Source organism: Prinia subflava, chromosome 1 (assembly GCF_021018805.1).
Source record: "Prinia subflava isolate CZ2003 ecotype Zambia chromosome 1, Cam_Psub_1.2, whole genome shotgun sequence".
In the NCBI taxonomy this organism is placed as follows: Eukaryota; Metazoa; Chordata; class Aves; order Passeriformes; family Cisticolidae; genus Prinia; species Prinia subflava.
In genome coordinates this window covers 75,632,491-75,645,173 of record NC_086247.1, presented here as the reverse complement: position 1 = coordinate 75,645,173, position 12,683 = coordinate 75,632,491, and the positions used below count along the sequence as shown (strand labels likewise).

General features: G+C 40.6%; 1 protein-coding gene across 1 annotated transcript in view; it reads left to right on the top strand.

The window, feature by feature from the left end:
- The window catches only part of MYO10 (myosin X), a 165,240-nt gene that overhangs the window by 104,612 nt on the left and 47,945 nt on the right, over positions 1-12,683 (top strand). Inside the window, exons 10-19 of the mRNA XM_063400355.1 lie at positions 242-371; positions 1,304-1,422; positions 2,149-2,295; positions 2,475-2,575; positions 2,793-2,859; positions 3,968-4,060; positions 4,809-4,877; positions 5,057-5,139; positions 6,615-6,723; positions 9,482-9,562. Coding sequence (XP_063256425.1) covers positions 242-371; positions 1,304-1,422; positions 2,149-2,295; positions 2,475-2,575; positions 2,793-2,859; positions 3,968-4,060; positions 4,809-4,877; positions 5,057-5,139; positions 6,615-6,723; positions 9,482-9,562 — 999 coding nt within the window. The remainder of the gene's footprint in view (positions 1-241; positions 372-1,303; positions 1,423-2,148; positions 2,296-2,474; positions 2,576-2,792; positions 2,860-3,967; positions 4,061-4,808; positions 4,878-5,056; positions 5,140-6,614; positions 6,724-9,481; positions 9,563-12,683) is intronic.

Here is a 12,683-nt window from a genome sequence, read left to right as displayed (position 1 = left end):
AATATTTATAAAATTTTAATGATGAATTGGAAAGCAAATTACGACATCATTAGAGCATCAAAATGAAATTTCCTAAAAGCAGAGTGGTACTACGTGTTCCAAGATGTCCCAGTGATGCCTTAGAGTGTATTCAGTTTTGGATGGAACCCAAAGCTCTCTTTTAGTCCTGACTTGCTCTTCTAAGGCCTCCCATTTCTGAGTGTCTGTGCATGTTATTGAAGAAGCTCACATGTCATTCCAGACTGCAATGGAGGTGATGGAGTTCAGCAGGGAGGAAGTACGAGAAGTTCTGAGGCTTTTGGCTGGCATTTTGCATCTGGGAAACATTGAGTTCATCACTGCTGGTGGGGCCCAAGTGCCCTTTAAAACAGGTGAGAAGGCTGTGCATCCAAATCTCAGTGTTTCTTGGGGTTCTGAAAGCCTTGTGCATCGTTATTATATCTCAACACAGCAAGGACAAGCAAGGAAAGGGTTTTACTGCGTTTTAACATCTGTAAATGTTGATTAAAATGTTACTTTGGGAGGATGGAGTTTGATAGATAAGGCAAAGTAGTCTGCTGCTGGATGCTTGGTCTTAATATGGGAAGACCTTGGGCACATATCTGTTCCATTAACAGTAATGAAGTTCTATTTTAATCTAGTTCCTTCTTTGAAGAATTCTCAAGTTGATAAAACATAAGTGTTCAAATACATTCCCTAACCAAGAACTCCACTGAAAGTATCTTTTTTTTAGAGCTTTTGATGTTTCAATTACATATCTGAAAGAAGGTGCTGGTGTGTGTAAAGATTGAGCTGGTGGGCATTTAAAATGTTTGTTTAAGTATGGCATTAGAGAGTAGCATCAGGTACTGCTTTATGTACCATATTAAAGGAAAACTGAAAATGAAAGTATGCATGGAAGAAAAATTTCATTGGTTCATCCTTGTCATCCCAAGCAAAACAGAAACACATTCATGTGGACAAAGGGTCAATTACTGTTTGTATCTGGGAAAATGTGTTAGGGCAAGCAGTAGATTGTTTGAATTCTTGGCATGTAATATTAAGAGGAAAATAAATATTTGTGACTTACTTGTGATGTATTTCTACTGCTATTTTCTTCAGTTGTTCATATTTATGCCTTTTCAGGAGCAGCAAAACAGTATCCATGAATTTCTAGTTGTGTTTTCATCCCTAATCCCTGTCATTTTAGGAACATCCTAAATGATGGTGGTAGTAGTAGTAGTAATAATGGTAGAAAACCGAATTGGTCTCATAGCTTTATGCATTTAAGGACATATTTGTATTTTTCTTTCTCTTTTGCCAGCCCTGGGTAGATCTGCTGAGTTACTGGGGTTGGACTCCACACAGCTAACAGAAGCATTGACTCAGAGGTCGATGATACTCAGGGGAGAAGAAATCCTAACACCTCTTAGTATACAGCAGGTAAAGGCATCTCAATTTTGACATGCTTTTAGGGTCTTTGAAAGATGTCTTGGTCTTTAAGTCCAAGATTGGACTTGACTGATCACTCAAGAACTGAAGCTTAGCTCATGCATCAGAGTTGTAATCAGAAATACTACACAGCTTTTTTTGGGAAGGGTATAATCACTTTAGGTCTCATCCTGTTATTCTGGCAAGGGCTTATAGCTTGTTTCTTGTTATTCTTATGTAGCCTGATTACTTCCTATTTTTTTCAAATTCTGAATATGTAGGCTGATTTTATTTTTCACCATGGACACTTGTGTCAGGGGGGTGTTTTTTCAAATTTTTCAGGAGAAATATTTTCATTTACAAGAAGAGAATTAGAAATAGGTGTGCATAACATTACGTTTCCCTCTGGAAAAGGGTGGATTAAGATGTTGTTTCCTACACTTCTCTTTCCTTCCTCCACACTTAAAGTTTATAATTTCCTAGTTTTTTTGAATGCTTTAGCCCTGACATGTAATTCTAAAGCCACAGAGGAGTACAGCTGTTTTAAGTTAAACTGTTAAAGCTGGAATCATGATGCCTTATAACTGTTAATACAATTGCTGCCAAGCTACATAGGAACAGGAAGCTGCTTTGGGTTATACATTGTCTTGTGCTGTGCTAAGGACACTGACCAGCAGAGTCTGGCCAGTTCTCAGGCACAGGGTGGTTGATGTGCTGTGCATTCCCTCTCTAACACAGGCAATAGACAGCAGAGATTCTATGGCTATGGCACTTTATTCTCAGTGTTTTGCATGGGTCATTAAGAAAATCAACAGCAGAATCAGGAGCAAGGAAGACTTCAAGACTATTGGGATTCTGGACATATTTGGATTTGAAAACTTTGAGGTAAGTTTCAAAAGCCTATTCAAATGGATTGTCTGCTGTTTATGCTTTATTGCTCTACATATTTTTGTCATCTTCTCTGGAACTTGATTTTTAAACGTGTTATTACCTAACCCATTCCCTTGTTTGCAAAGTAAAATACTTGAAGTGTACGGACTTTTGAAAATTTCTTGTCTCTTTAGGTCAACCGTTTTGAGCAGTTCAATATTAATTATGCAAATGAGAAGCTTCAGGAGTATTTCAACAAGCACATCTTTTCCTTGGAGCAACTGGAATACAGCAGGTAAGAGAGAGGAAAATTTGAAAGAATTTTGTCAATATCATGTTCACCTGAAGTCTTAGTTTGCAGCTACCTTAGCTTCCTTTGAAAGTCTCTGTTTGGAGCTGTGTATTTGATAAAAGCAAGCTGATTTTCCTGTAATTTGAGATAAATACACCAGCTTCTCCTATTTCTACAACTAAAATAATTTCAATAAAAAGGCCTGCTTTATTTTCCTTAGGGAAGGACTAATTTGGGAGGATATTGACTGGACAGACAATGGAGAGTGCTTGGATCTTATTGAAAAGGTAAGAAAGAATTTGATACTGTTACCTGTTTTTTGTTCTGAGGTAATATGTCTTTAAAACACAAAGACAAATGTGTCTTTGTCAACACAAAGAACAAGTGAAGAGAATGGTGGATCTTGCATGTTTAAATAGCAAACTTTTAATCAGATCATTTTCATGTATGACTACGTTAAGGATTCTATTGTGAGCTCTTTTCCTTGCAGCAACTTCTCTCGTTGTGTGATTAAACACAAAAGCAATAAGTGGAGATGATTAAAAGGAGTCATTTGATCCATGCTCCCTCTTGCAGTCAGTGCAGGCGGGCTGTGTGAGCTTACCCCATGGCAGGGTGTGTGACTGCAGGAGCTCGGGGGAGCGCAGAAGCAGAGTGGCAGCTGGCAGGACGTGGCTGCAGTCAGGGCAGTTGTGGCTCCTCAGGAGCTGCTCTGAGCCCTTGGGAAGTGCCTGATTAAAATGTGCACCTGGAGAACTGTGTTTTTCTGAGAGGCTGTATCAATCTGGAGCTTGCTGGACACATTAATGAACTGTGGGGTAGCTGGCTTTGTTTACCAGCTCCTCTAGCCTGAGAAGTAGGGAACATCAAAGGAAATGGTGCAGAGGCTTATGTAAAGAGAAGGGAGGTTGTGCTTCATGCAGGATGAAGTTAAACTGCCTATCCTTTGCTCTGCTCCTGGGCACTGTGGGTGCTAAAAGTTTGCATTGGTTCAACAGCTGGGTGGATAATTATATGAAAGAAACTTTTTTGAAAGGCTGTTTTACACAAACTCCTCAAACTCCTGATCATTGGAGATCCTGGAGGCGGGGGATATATTCTGGAGCAATGTCATTGTATGCATCTAAAAACTGCCTCCATCAGGAGAACTGATTCTTCCAGTAGCTTTTTTTGCTTTATTTTGCCCACAGATCATATGCTTTATATTTCAAAAGGAGCATTGCCAGAAAAACAGGATTACAGTCACCTTCAAGAGTGTGGTTTTGTTGTATATGAGTGGTTTTGTGCCTCTCTGCACACAGCAACTTCAAGGACTTTGTGATTTTTCCAAACTGGGGGCAACAGCTGTGTCCATCCATGTACTAATTCATCTTCTGCCTCTTCTTGCTGTTCTAGAAACTGGGACTACTGGCACTCATCAATGAGGAGAGCCATTTTCCTCAAGCTACTGACTCCACCTTACTAGAGAAGCTGAATGCCCAGCATGCTGTATGTGATGTTTTGCTGATACTTGCTGTGCAAATTATGCAGGATCTCTATGCTTGGGTAGCATGGTTCAAACATATGGGTGCATAGTTCTAGAGGCTTTTTTAGATGTGATCCTACTTGTTGGAACCAGAGCCGTCACACTATTTCCATGGCAATCCATATACTTTATTGTCAAGGCTGAGTTTGTTACTAGAAGGACATATTCTTGTTGCTGTTGACTTAAAGGTTTCTGTTGTGATGAATAAATCAAATTCTGCTCTTAATGAGAGCTCTGTCAACCTGCAGTAGCTCAGATTATTTAGATCTTCAATTTCCCTTGATGTAATAAAGCATTCACCTTGATGCCATTTACTGAAAGTTTGCTGTTTCCTCTGTCCAGACCAGTGTTACCTTTATTTGTGATACTGGAATTATTTTGCACAATTTCTGGGATGCAGGCATATCCACCAATCTTCATAACTGCTAGTTAAGAGAGCGTCTTCTCTTTCAAAGTGCCTTTTATAGATGGTTCTGCCAGATGGGATTCAGGTTTAGTATAATGCCTTTTTATGTGCTGTAATCTGTTATTACTGCATTTGAAGCAGCCCAGACTAACAAATCCTATTATCATGAGTTGCTTGTTTGCTTTTGGAGCACTAATCTTCCAGGGAGTTTACTGGAAGACAATGGTCTGTTTAGGTATGGGTTGAGAGGATAATGTGACAACCCCCTCCAAATATTTTTCTCTTTTTTCTTCCCCTCCAATCAGAACAATCCTTTTTATGTAAAACCACGGGTTGCTGTTCACAACTTTGGAGTGAAGCACTACGCTGGGGAGGTAATTTCTTTATTTGCTGAAATTATTCCAAGCAGAACTTTCATTAGCTTAATTTTCCCCCAAGGCTGCTCAAAATTAACTAAAGCGCTCTGTTCCCTCAGCACTTTTTACAGCACTGCTCTTGTGAGAGGTGCCTGACTGTTTGGCTTGTTGTTTGGACCAGCTCTGTTTCCTTCTAGGTCCAGTATGATGTCAGGGGGATCTTGGAGAAGAACAGAGATACTTTTAGAGATGATCTCCTGAACTTGTTACGTGAAAGCAGGTAAGTTTCTGCAGTTTTTGTTAAGGACACGATACTCAGGGGTGTTGTAACTAACTCTGCCGGGATTGAACACCTATTTGTGCTGGGATTTGAGTTTGTTAGGTGTTGCGTAGCAGCAGACCTTGACAGACCTGAAAAGAGCACAGAGTGAAACAGCAATGAGCGTTTGGTATCACAGAAATGAGCATGGCAGAGTTGCCTGTAAGCAAGCAGGTCTGGCTGTAATCGCTTCTGACAAAGCTGGGTTTGCCTACATGGTACTGTTGCTGCTGTTCAGTCCAGGGGGTTCCTAGAGAAGTGACTTGCTGCTGTGTAATGAGTGAGTGAGGATGCTGGAAGGTGGTCGTGGTTTTTACTGTGTCAGAGTGCCTCATAGGCAGCGTGCATGTGTAGCGTTTTTACTTCATGTTTGAATTTCTGGAATTCCCTAATTGCTAACACTTGCTGTCAGAGACTACCACGGTGCAATCTGCCATATAGCAATGGCTTCAAGGGGAGAACTTCTGTTAAGTTTTATCTGACTTAAAGTCTGAGCTTGGATGCCTTTGGTACCTGCATGTCTCATATCATTCTGCAGTGTAAGGTCTTAGGGTCCTTATAGTGGTACCCTGCGAGCTGTGGTGGTACCACATCTGTTTTTGTAGGTGTTTGGTTGAGACTCCAGGGCACCCAGAGGAATGGCAGAAGAGGAGGGAGCTGAGCCTGGATGTTGCTGTCTCATCTGCTGCCCTCCCCTATCCCATCCAGTCACCCTGCCTTGCTGTGCGAGTTGCTTGTTTGTAAATCCCTTACGCCCTTCTGTGCAGGGGAAACTGTTAATAAGCAATTCCCTCTCCATGTTATTTGTTCTGGATTTATGATATTTCTGATATAACTTCTGTCAACTGAAGTATCTAGGTAAAAAGAATAAATGAGGTAAACTTGGCTGGGCCTGGTTTTGCCTTTGGACTGACATCTGTGTGGAACTTGAATTAAAATGTCTCTGTTTTTGTAGAAATGCTGAGAGGAGAGTACCCAGCCAATAGGGTAGAAAACAGCATGCACAGCTGTTATCTGAAAGTGAGGCTTGCATGACTGGCTGTTTTGTGTTACGTCCCTAACCAAGCTGGAAGTCTTGGTTTTTTAGTCTTTGTTCAGGTACAATTCTAGTTGCACTCAGCTGGAGTTTTGGTTGAGTGAGTGGAGTAAAATGCAGTAAAACCTCTAGGACTTCACACTTCATTTCCCTAATGATGTGTTTGGAGTGGAGAAAAAAGAACCCCCTTGTTTTGTTGGTTTTCTGTTTTGTTTTTTCTCCCCTGGATAAATTCTGCAAAGGCAATATCTATTGTTTATTAAAGATTGTGGAGAATATCAATATATATGTTTATGATGGAGGAGCTTCTTGCTAAGTGATTTCTTTGCATTCTACAGTGGTGAACCTCATAGTCTGTTAAGGTACACTTTAGAAATACTATTTTCCTTTTCCTTTTCAGTCTTGATTTCATCTATGATTTATTTGAACACGTTTCAAGTCGCAACAGTCAGGACACTCTTAAATGCGGAACCAAGCACCGAAAACCCACTGTCAGTCTCCAGTTCAAGGTTAGTTAATGTGTTGTCTCTGCTCTGTAGCTAATCAGTAATAGACAGACCATGGTCAGAAAGAACAGGTGCAGATTGAAAAAGGCAAAACTTGAGCATGAAAACATTGCTGTCTCTTCTGTGATACTGTCCTTGCTAATTAACTGGTTGACTGTCCTGGCTACCTTCAAGTAGACACTAACCTTTGCCTCACACCATTCCCACAAAACTCCTGTTGCATTCCACACTTATCTATTTGTTATTTTAAAGCTCATACATGAAGTTGGTCTCTCTTGTCCTGGTTTGTCTTTATAATCTAAATCCAGCCACAAAATCCCACAAAGCCTTACAGCAGTGCCTGTATGCTAAGAAAAATAAGTGCTGAATAAATACCTCATTAAGGTGTTGCCTTGCTTTAACTTAAAGTTTGGAAGGCATTTTTGTTAAACACCTTTTTATGAGGCTTTATAGCTTCTCATCAAAAATGGCACCAAATTGAAATCTAGCATGAGGTCTATCTGCAAATTATTTAAAAGGGAAAGGTTGGCATGGAACATCTCCTAAATTGCGTGAGTACAAGTCTGGATTAGTTGCTTTTCATTTTGTTTGAATTAATATACATTTGCAGAGTTCATTCACTTTTTTTAAAAAAAAGCAGACTAGAACTGCTTAAGGGCAGATTTTATCCAAACAGACTATTGCTAAGTGTTGGACAGAACAGCAAAGAGTGTATGCTGGGACACAGACAATGTCTTTTATTAAAAAACACTGATGCTGTATTTTCAGGACAGCTTGCTTTGTGCTACCATAACTCATCTCAGAAGTATCCATTTCTTGTCATGAGATGGTGTTATTTGCTGGTTCTCTGGGGTAGCAGAAGGTACTGTTTCCACTTGGTCATTTGTACATGTGCAAAGTAGACCTTTGAGATGTTAACCTTACAAAAACAGACCATATTTTTTCACCCAAGGTAGAACAATTGCAGTATTCCTTCTGTTCTCTGTCAGGGGCCCTGGAAAGCATAAGCGTGATAAAACATGAAATCAAAACATTATTGTCTCTTATCTAACGCTGCAGTAACTGACCATTAACCAGCTGGGCTGCTTTACCAGAGGCTGACCTTCACATCATGCCTTCCCCAGAGAATTAGGTTGGGTGTTTTTCACATGTTTTAAAGCCTTACAGGGATTAGTCCATCATATTTCAACTGAAGATAAGAACTTTGCCTTCACAGTTTTATTCTCATGATAAACTGGTTGGCTCTTCTTTTCATTTGATGACCTGCCTAATGCAGGCCTGGGGGTGCACACAGAATAACAGAGTTTAGATACCATCTGTTTCAGCCTGTTGATTACAGCAGGGCAAGCTCCAGATTAGCTCATCATCTGACAGGGACTTAGAGGCTTGCAGTGCTCTGCAGAATCTGGTTGGCTGTACCACAGGTGAAAGTGAAAATAGTTTAAATCATTTTTGTTAGGCTGACCAACTTTTCCAATCTCTAAGTGGGAGCCTGGGATGGGAGAATTGTCCACGAATGTAATTTTCACACGGGTTTAATATGAATGAAGTCTTTACTTTTCAAAGCTGTAAATATTTGTCTTTACACAAAGATTTTCATCTCTGTATGTTTTGTTGTGCATTTGCTGCCCAGCTCCCTGGCCCGTAGGCTGGCAAAGGCAAGCGAACCAAGAACTACCATTTATGTTTGTTCCCAGTTATTTCACTGTTTGCTCACTTTGCCCTGCACCAGCCCCTGTGCACAGCCATAACTCTGCCTGCTGCCTTTATCACTGCAGGTTCAATCACCAAGTAAGTGCTTGGTCTACAGATTAAAGCAAGAATTTGTTATAACAGACTGACATTGACAGTTTTGCTCTGAGACATATGGCAGGACACACAGTGTTGCTCCTTTAAAACGTGCACTTTCTGCCTCCTTGGCAGCCTGCTCTGTATTCTCTCTGCTGCCTGGCACAAAGGGCCACCTTTGAGGGGTGTAACTTTATCACTGCTAACTTTGTGGGCTCTTCAGAGCCTGAGCTCCTCTCCTGTGCAATCATTTGTATCTCTGCAAAGTAAATGCAAGACTTCAGTTTAAAAAGGTTCATCATACTTAATGATACCGAATGAGGCAAGTTGGAATAAGATACGGAATGACGGCTCAGGCGGGAAAGGGCAGATGTATAATTAAAGTAATAATCATAAAAGGACTGAGGGATTTTTGTGATTTTTATCTCCAAGCTGAGGTTCAGACAACTGATAGTATAATGTGCCTTGGATCATTCAGAGTTCTAAAGCTAGGAAAAAACCTGATTTCTTCAGGGAAGATGGAAAATGAGTTGGGGTGGTTGAAATGAAAAGAGGAAATCTGAGTTGGTGGATTTCACCATAGACTCCTTATCCTTCCTTTTGACTTGTTCAGGTTTAGCTGTTTGAGAATGTGGATCCTAAGTCTTAAGCAGTCATTTTAAAGATCCATGAAACAGCAATTTGGTTGTTTATCAACATTTATCTTCATATCAATCCGTGAATCTTGTTCGTTGTAAAACAGTGATGCCAGTTTTGATCAGAAGAGCCAGTGGAGGAAGCGAACACACCCGAGCTGACCCCGTCTGTTGGGAAGCAAGAGCTTCCACGGTGCAGCAACTCCTGGCTGCACCACTAGGTGCTGCAGTTAGATGCTGTCTGCAGTGCTGAGCTGCAGGAGCTCTTGCCTAAGGTTATGTTGCTTGTACTAAAATCCAGCTTGTGAAGTGCTATCTTCTCTCTACCTGTGTTCCAGGAATCACTTCACTCTTTAATGGCGACGCTGAGTTCTTCCAATCCTTTCTTTGTTCGGTGCATCAAACCCAATGTGCAGAAGGTAAGATTTAAGTGGTGTCCATCTTCTGTGTACATCTCAGGCCTAATGTTTTGCTGCCTGTCTGGTTATTTACTACTGTGTGAAGCAGAGGGTAACATTCTTCACTGATTTTGCAGAAGGCTCTGCAAGAAGAAGAGCTTTTGATTGATTTTTTTTTTTTTGCACATGGCCTGTGCACCTCTTGAATAGTCATTGCTCACAACACTGATAAATAACTGGCTATAAGGAAGGTGATAAACAGAAGGTAGAAGGCTGCACTTCTTGTGTGACAACTCTGTGAGAGCCTTTTGAGGGAGAAAATATCAAAATCACAAAGTTTAAGTCACTAGAGGCAGTGATTCAGATGTGTATAGAAAAACTGGTGTGAATGACTCTGTTGTCAGACTCTTTCAATTTATGAAGATACCTAGAATTGTGCATTCTGGATGTTTTGTTCTGTTTCAGAATTTTGTTCTTAAAACAGGCTTGGAGACTAAGGCTTACAATATCGATTTGTCTTTTGAGTTACAGATAATTAAAGTGTCAAGATTTGCCTAAATATGTTGGAGGGCTCTCTAGAAATGAAGTGGTAATGGTAGAGTAGTCATTGAAATTATTATTGTTAGTGTGGTTCTGATGTCCTGGGGTTTTGCACACCTGTTTTGGATATAATAGACTGTTATTCAGTCGTGGTCTGCTTTTGTGAAAAATACAACAGGCAAAGGTGCTAGTGAATCTGATTTATGGTTTTCACATGGCAACTCAGAGATTGGTGACTTTACTATAAAGTCATATTTACATGTTCAATTTTTCTGGGCTCTCTAGTTAATCAGGATACTAACAAAACAAACGTGTGGATTTCATTGTATGTTTTAGTGCTACCTGGACAGTACATCCTTGACTTTACATGTTCTCAGTTGCTGACTGTTAGCTCTGCTTTTTTGCTGCTATTTGTGATGTGCCAAATAACATGCAGATTTTGGGCACCTTAGCAAGAGAGGGCAGTCTGGAAGCAAATAAAAACAACTTTCTGTGTCTTGAGGTGTTTGGTGCTCTGAGATGTGAAGCCACCAGGCAGCTGAACCCACGTGGGTGACAGAGCCCCGGCGAGTAGGTGGGATTTGTGACCCCACGTGTTTAGCAAAGTCCTTGATCACAGAAGGAGGGCAGTTTTGAAAAATTTGTTTGCTTTCCTACTCCTGTTTCTGTCTGTCGGTCCTGGGAAGCCCCATGACCCTTAAATAGAAGGATTTTGGTAACAAACTCACAGGTTTTCCTTATCTGTCCTTTCATACCTGATAATAAGGCTCATCTCCACAGTAGCAAAGTTACAAGGATTTGCTGTGACTGAAGTAAGAACCAGGCACTAGTTGCATTTCCATAGTAAGGAAAACACCGATGTTTCTTGTTCTTCATCTTTTCCCACTAAAATGCTTCATCCCTGACAAATTTGGCATGTGTTACTGTATCTGTGCATATATTTTACCACCACTAAAACACAGTTCTCAAAAAATTAGCATCTGTGCAAGGAGAAGAAGCTTGAGACAGTCTCTGGAGACCACCTCAAACTGCAGGAGGGAATGCAGGAACAGATTGGGAAATTTCTGTAGACAATCCATTTCAATGTACATGTAAAATCTCACTGAAATCTTATGCAAAGATGGTTGTACTGGTTTTCCATTTGCCTTTATTTGATTGCAAATTTAATTTGAATCAATGGCTTTACTAAATAAGAAACACTGAAGAATGAGAGTCAGGTGTCACAGAGCCTCTCTGTTGTAGCTGACTCAACAGAAGACTTGACTGAAAATGAGAAGGAAAGCCATATATAATGCTTGTCGATGGCATTCTTCATTCAGGGAAGTGTTACCAAAATGCAACTTTGGGATTCACTGTTGGGAGTTTTGTCTGCTGTACACCGCTCTCTGTCCCCTGCTCCACATTGAACAGACACAGTGATTTTTAGTGCTAACCTTGTGTCATTGTTGGCGTCTCTCCTTCTGCAGCAGTGCAGGTACTGGAGCAGGCACAAAAACAGCATTTGACTGCTGTGTACCTTTGCTGGATTCGGCAGGGGCACATCCCATTGATCAGTTTGTAGTTTATCCTCTCGTACAACATGTTGCTTCCTCTCAGTTAGAGGCAAAAAAGGTGACTCAGTTTGCACAGCTGTGAACCAGCATGGCTTAGAGACACAGGAACGAACTGTACATGGACTACCAGGGATCACCACATACCATGACTCACTGTGCAGGGCTGGTTAGAAAAAAACTGCTTGAAAGATTCAGATCAGCTATTGAAGTGGAGTGGACTTGGATCAAAAGAAAGTAAAGGTCTTCACTGAGAATTTTCCTCTGTGTTTTCCATCTGCAGTCATGGTGATATGGAATGATAAATGTCACTTGGAAGATACTTAAACAGTGCTTACCAAATACCTAAGTATGTGGAAGAAAGAGGTGTTCTGCTGCTTTTTTAAATACACAGCATTAAAGGCAAGCTGAACGAGACAGATTAGTTAAGGAGAGAACTGAAGTTGTGTTATTGGGAGCAAAGCCTCTCTATCTACTTGTTCCTCTCTGGATTGGGTACAAATAGGGGGCACAGCTATTGGTGAACATCCTTTGTAACTAGAGGGGAGGAGCTACGGGAACTCAAGAAGTGTGTTTGAATTCTGTAGGTGAATGAAGTTAAGCAAATAGAAGTCAAATTCAAGCCTTTGAAAAGCAGAATGTAAACTACTTTCTCTGCTGTTCTAGATATTGAAGCATATTCATGTTGGTAGCAGATGTGATAATTTACAGCAATTATTTCATTGTTTTAATTTTTCAAAAGTTCAATTTTTAAATATGTTGCAGTGGCAAGCAAAAACAATTCAGCATAAGCAGTAAAGCAAAAATAATTCAGCATAAGCAGTAAACCACTGGACATTTACATATGAAAGCAGGTTCTACACTCATTAGTGCAGTTTCCTAAAGGGAGCGCATGAAGTACGTGACCTTTTGTCACAAGACATTTCAGCAGGCAGGCCTCAGACGGAAGGACAGAGGACCCATTAATCTTTGGGAGACCCCAGAACAATCAGTGTATCTGTTTTCACAATTTCCAATCTGTTCAGAACTATCCATGACATGGAAACTTTTCC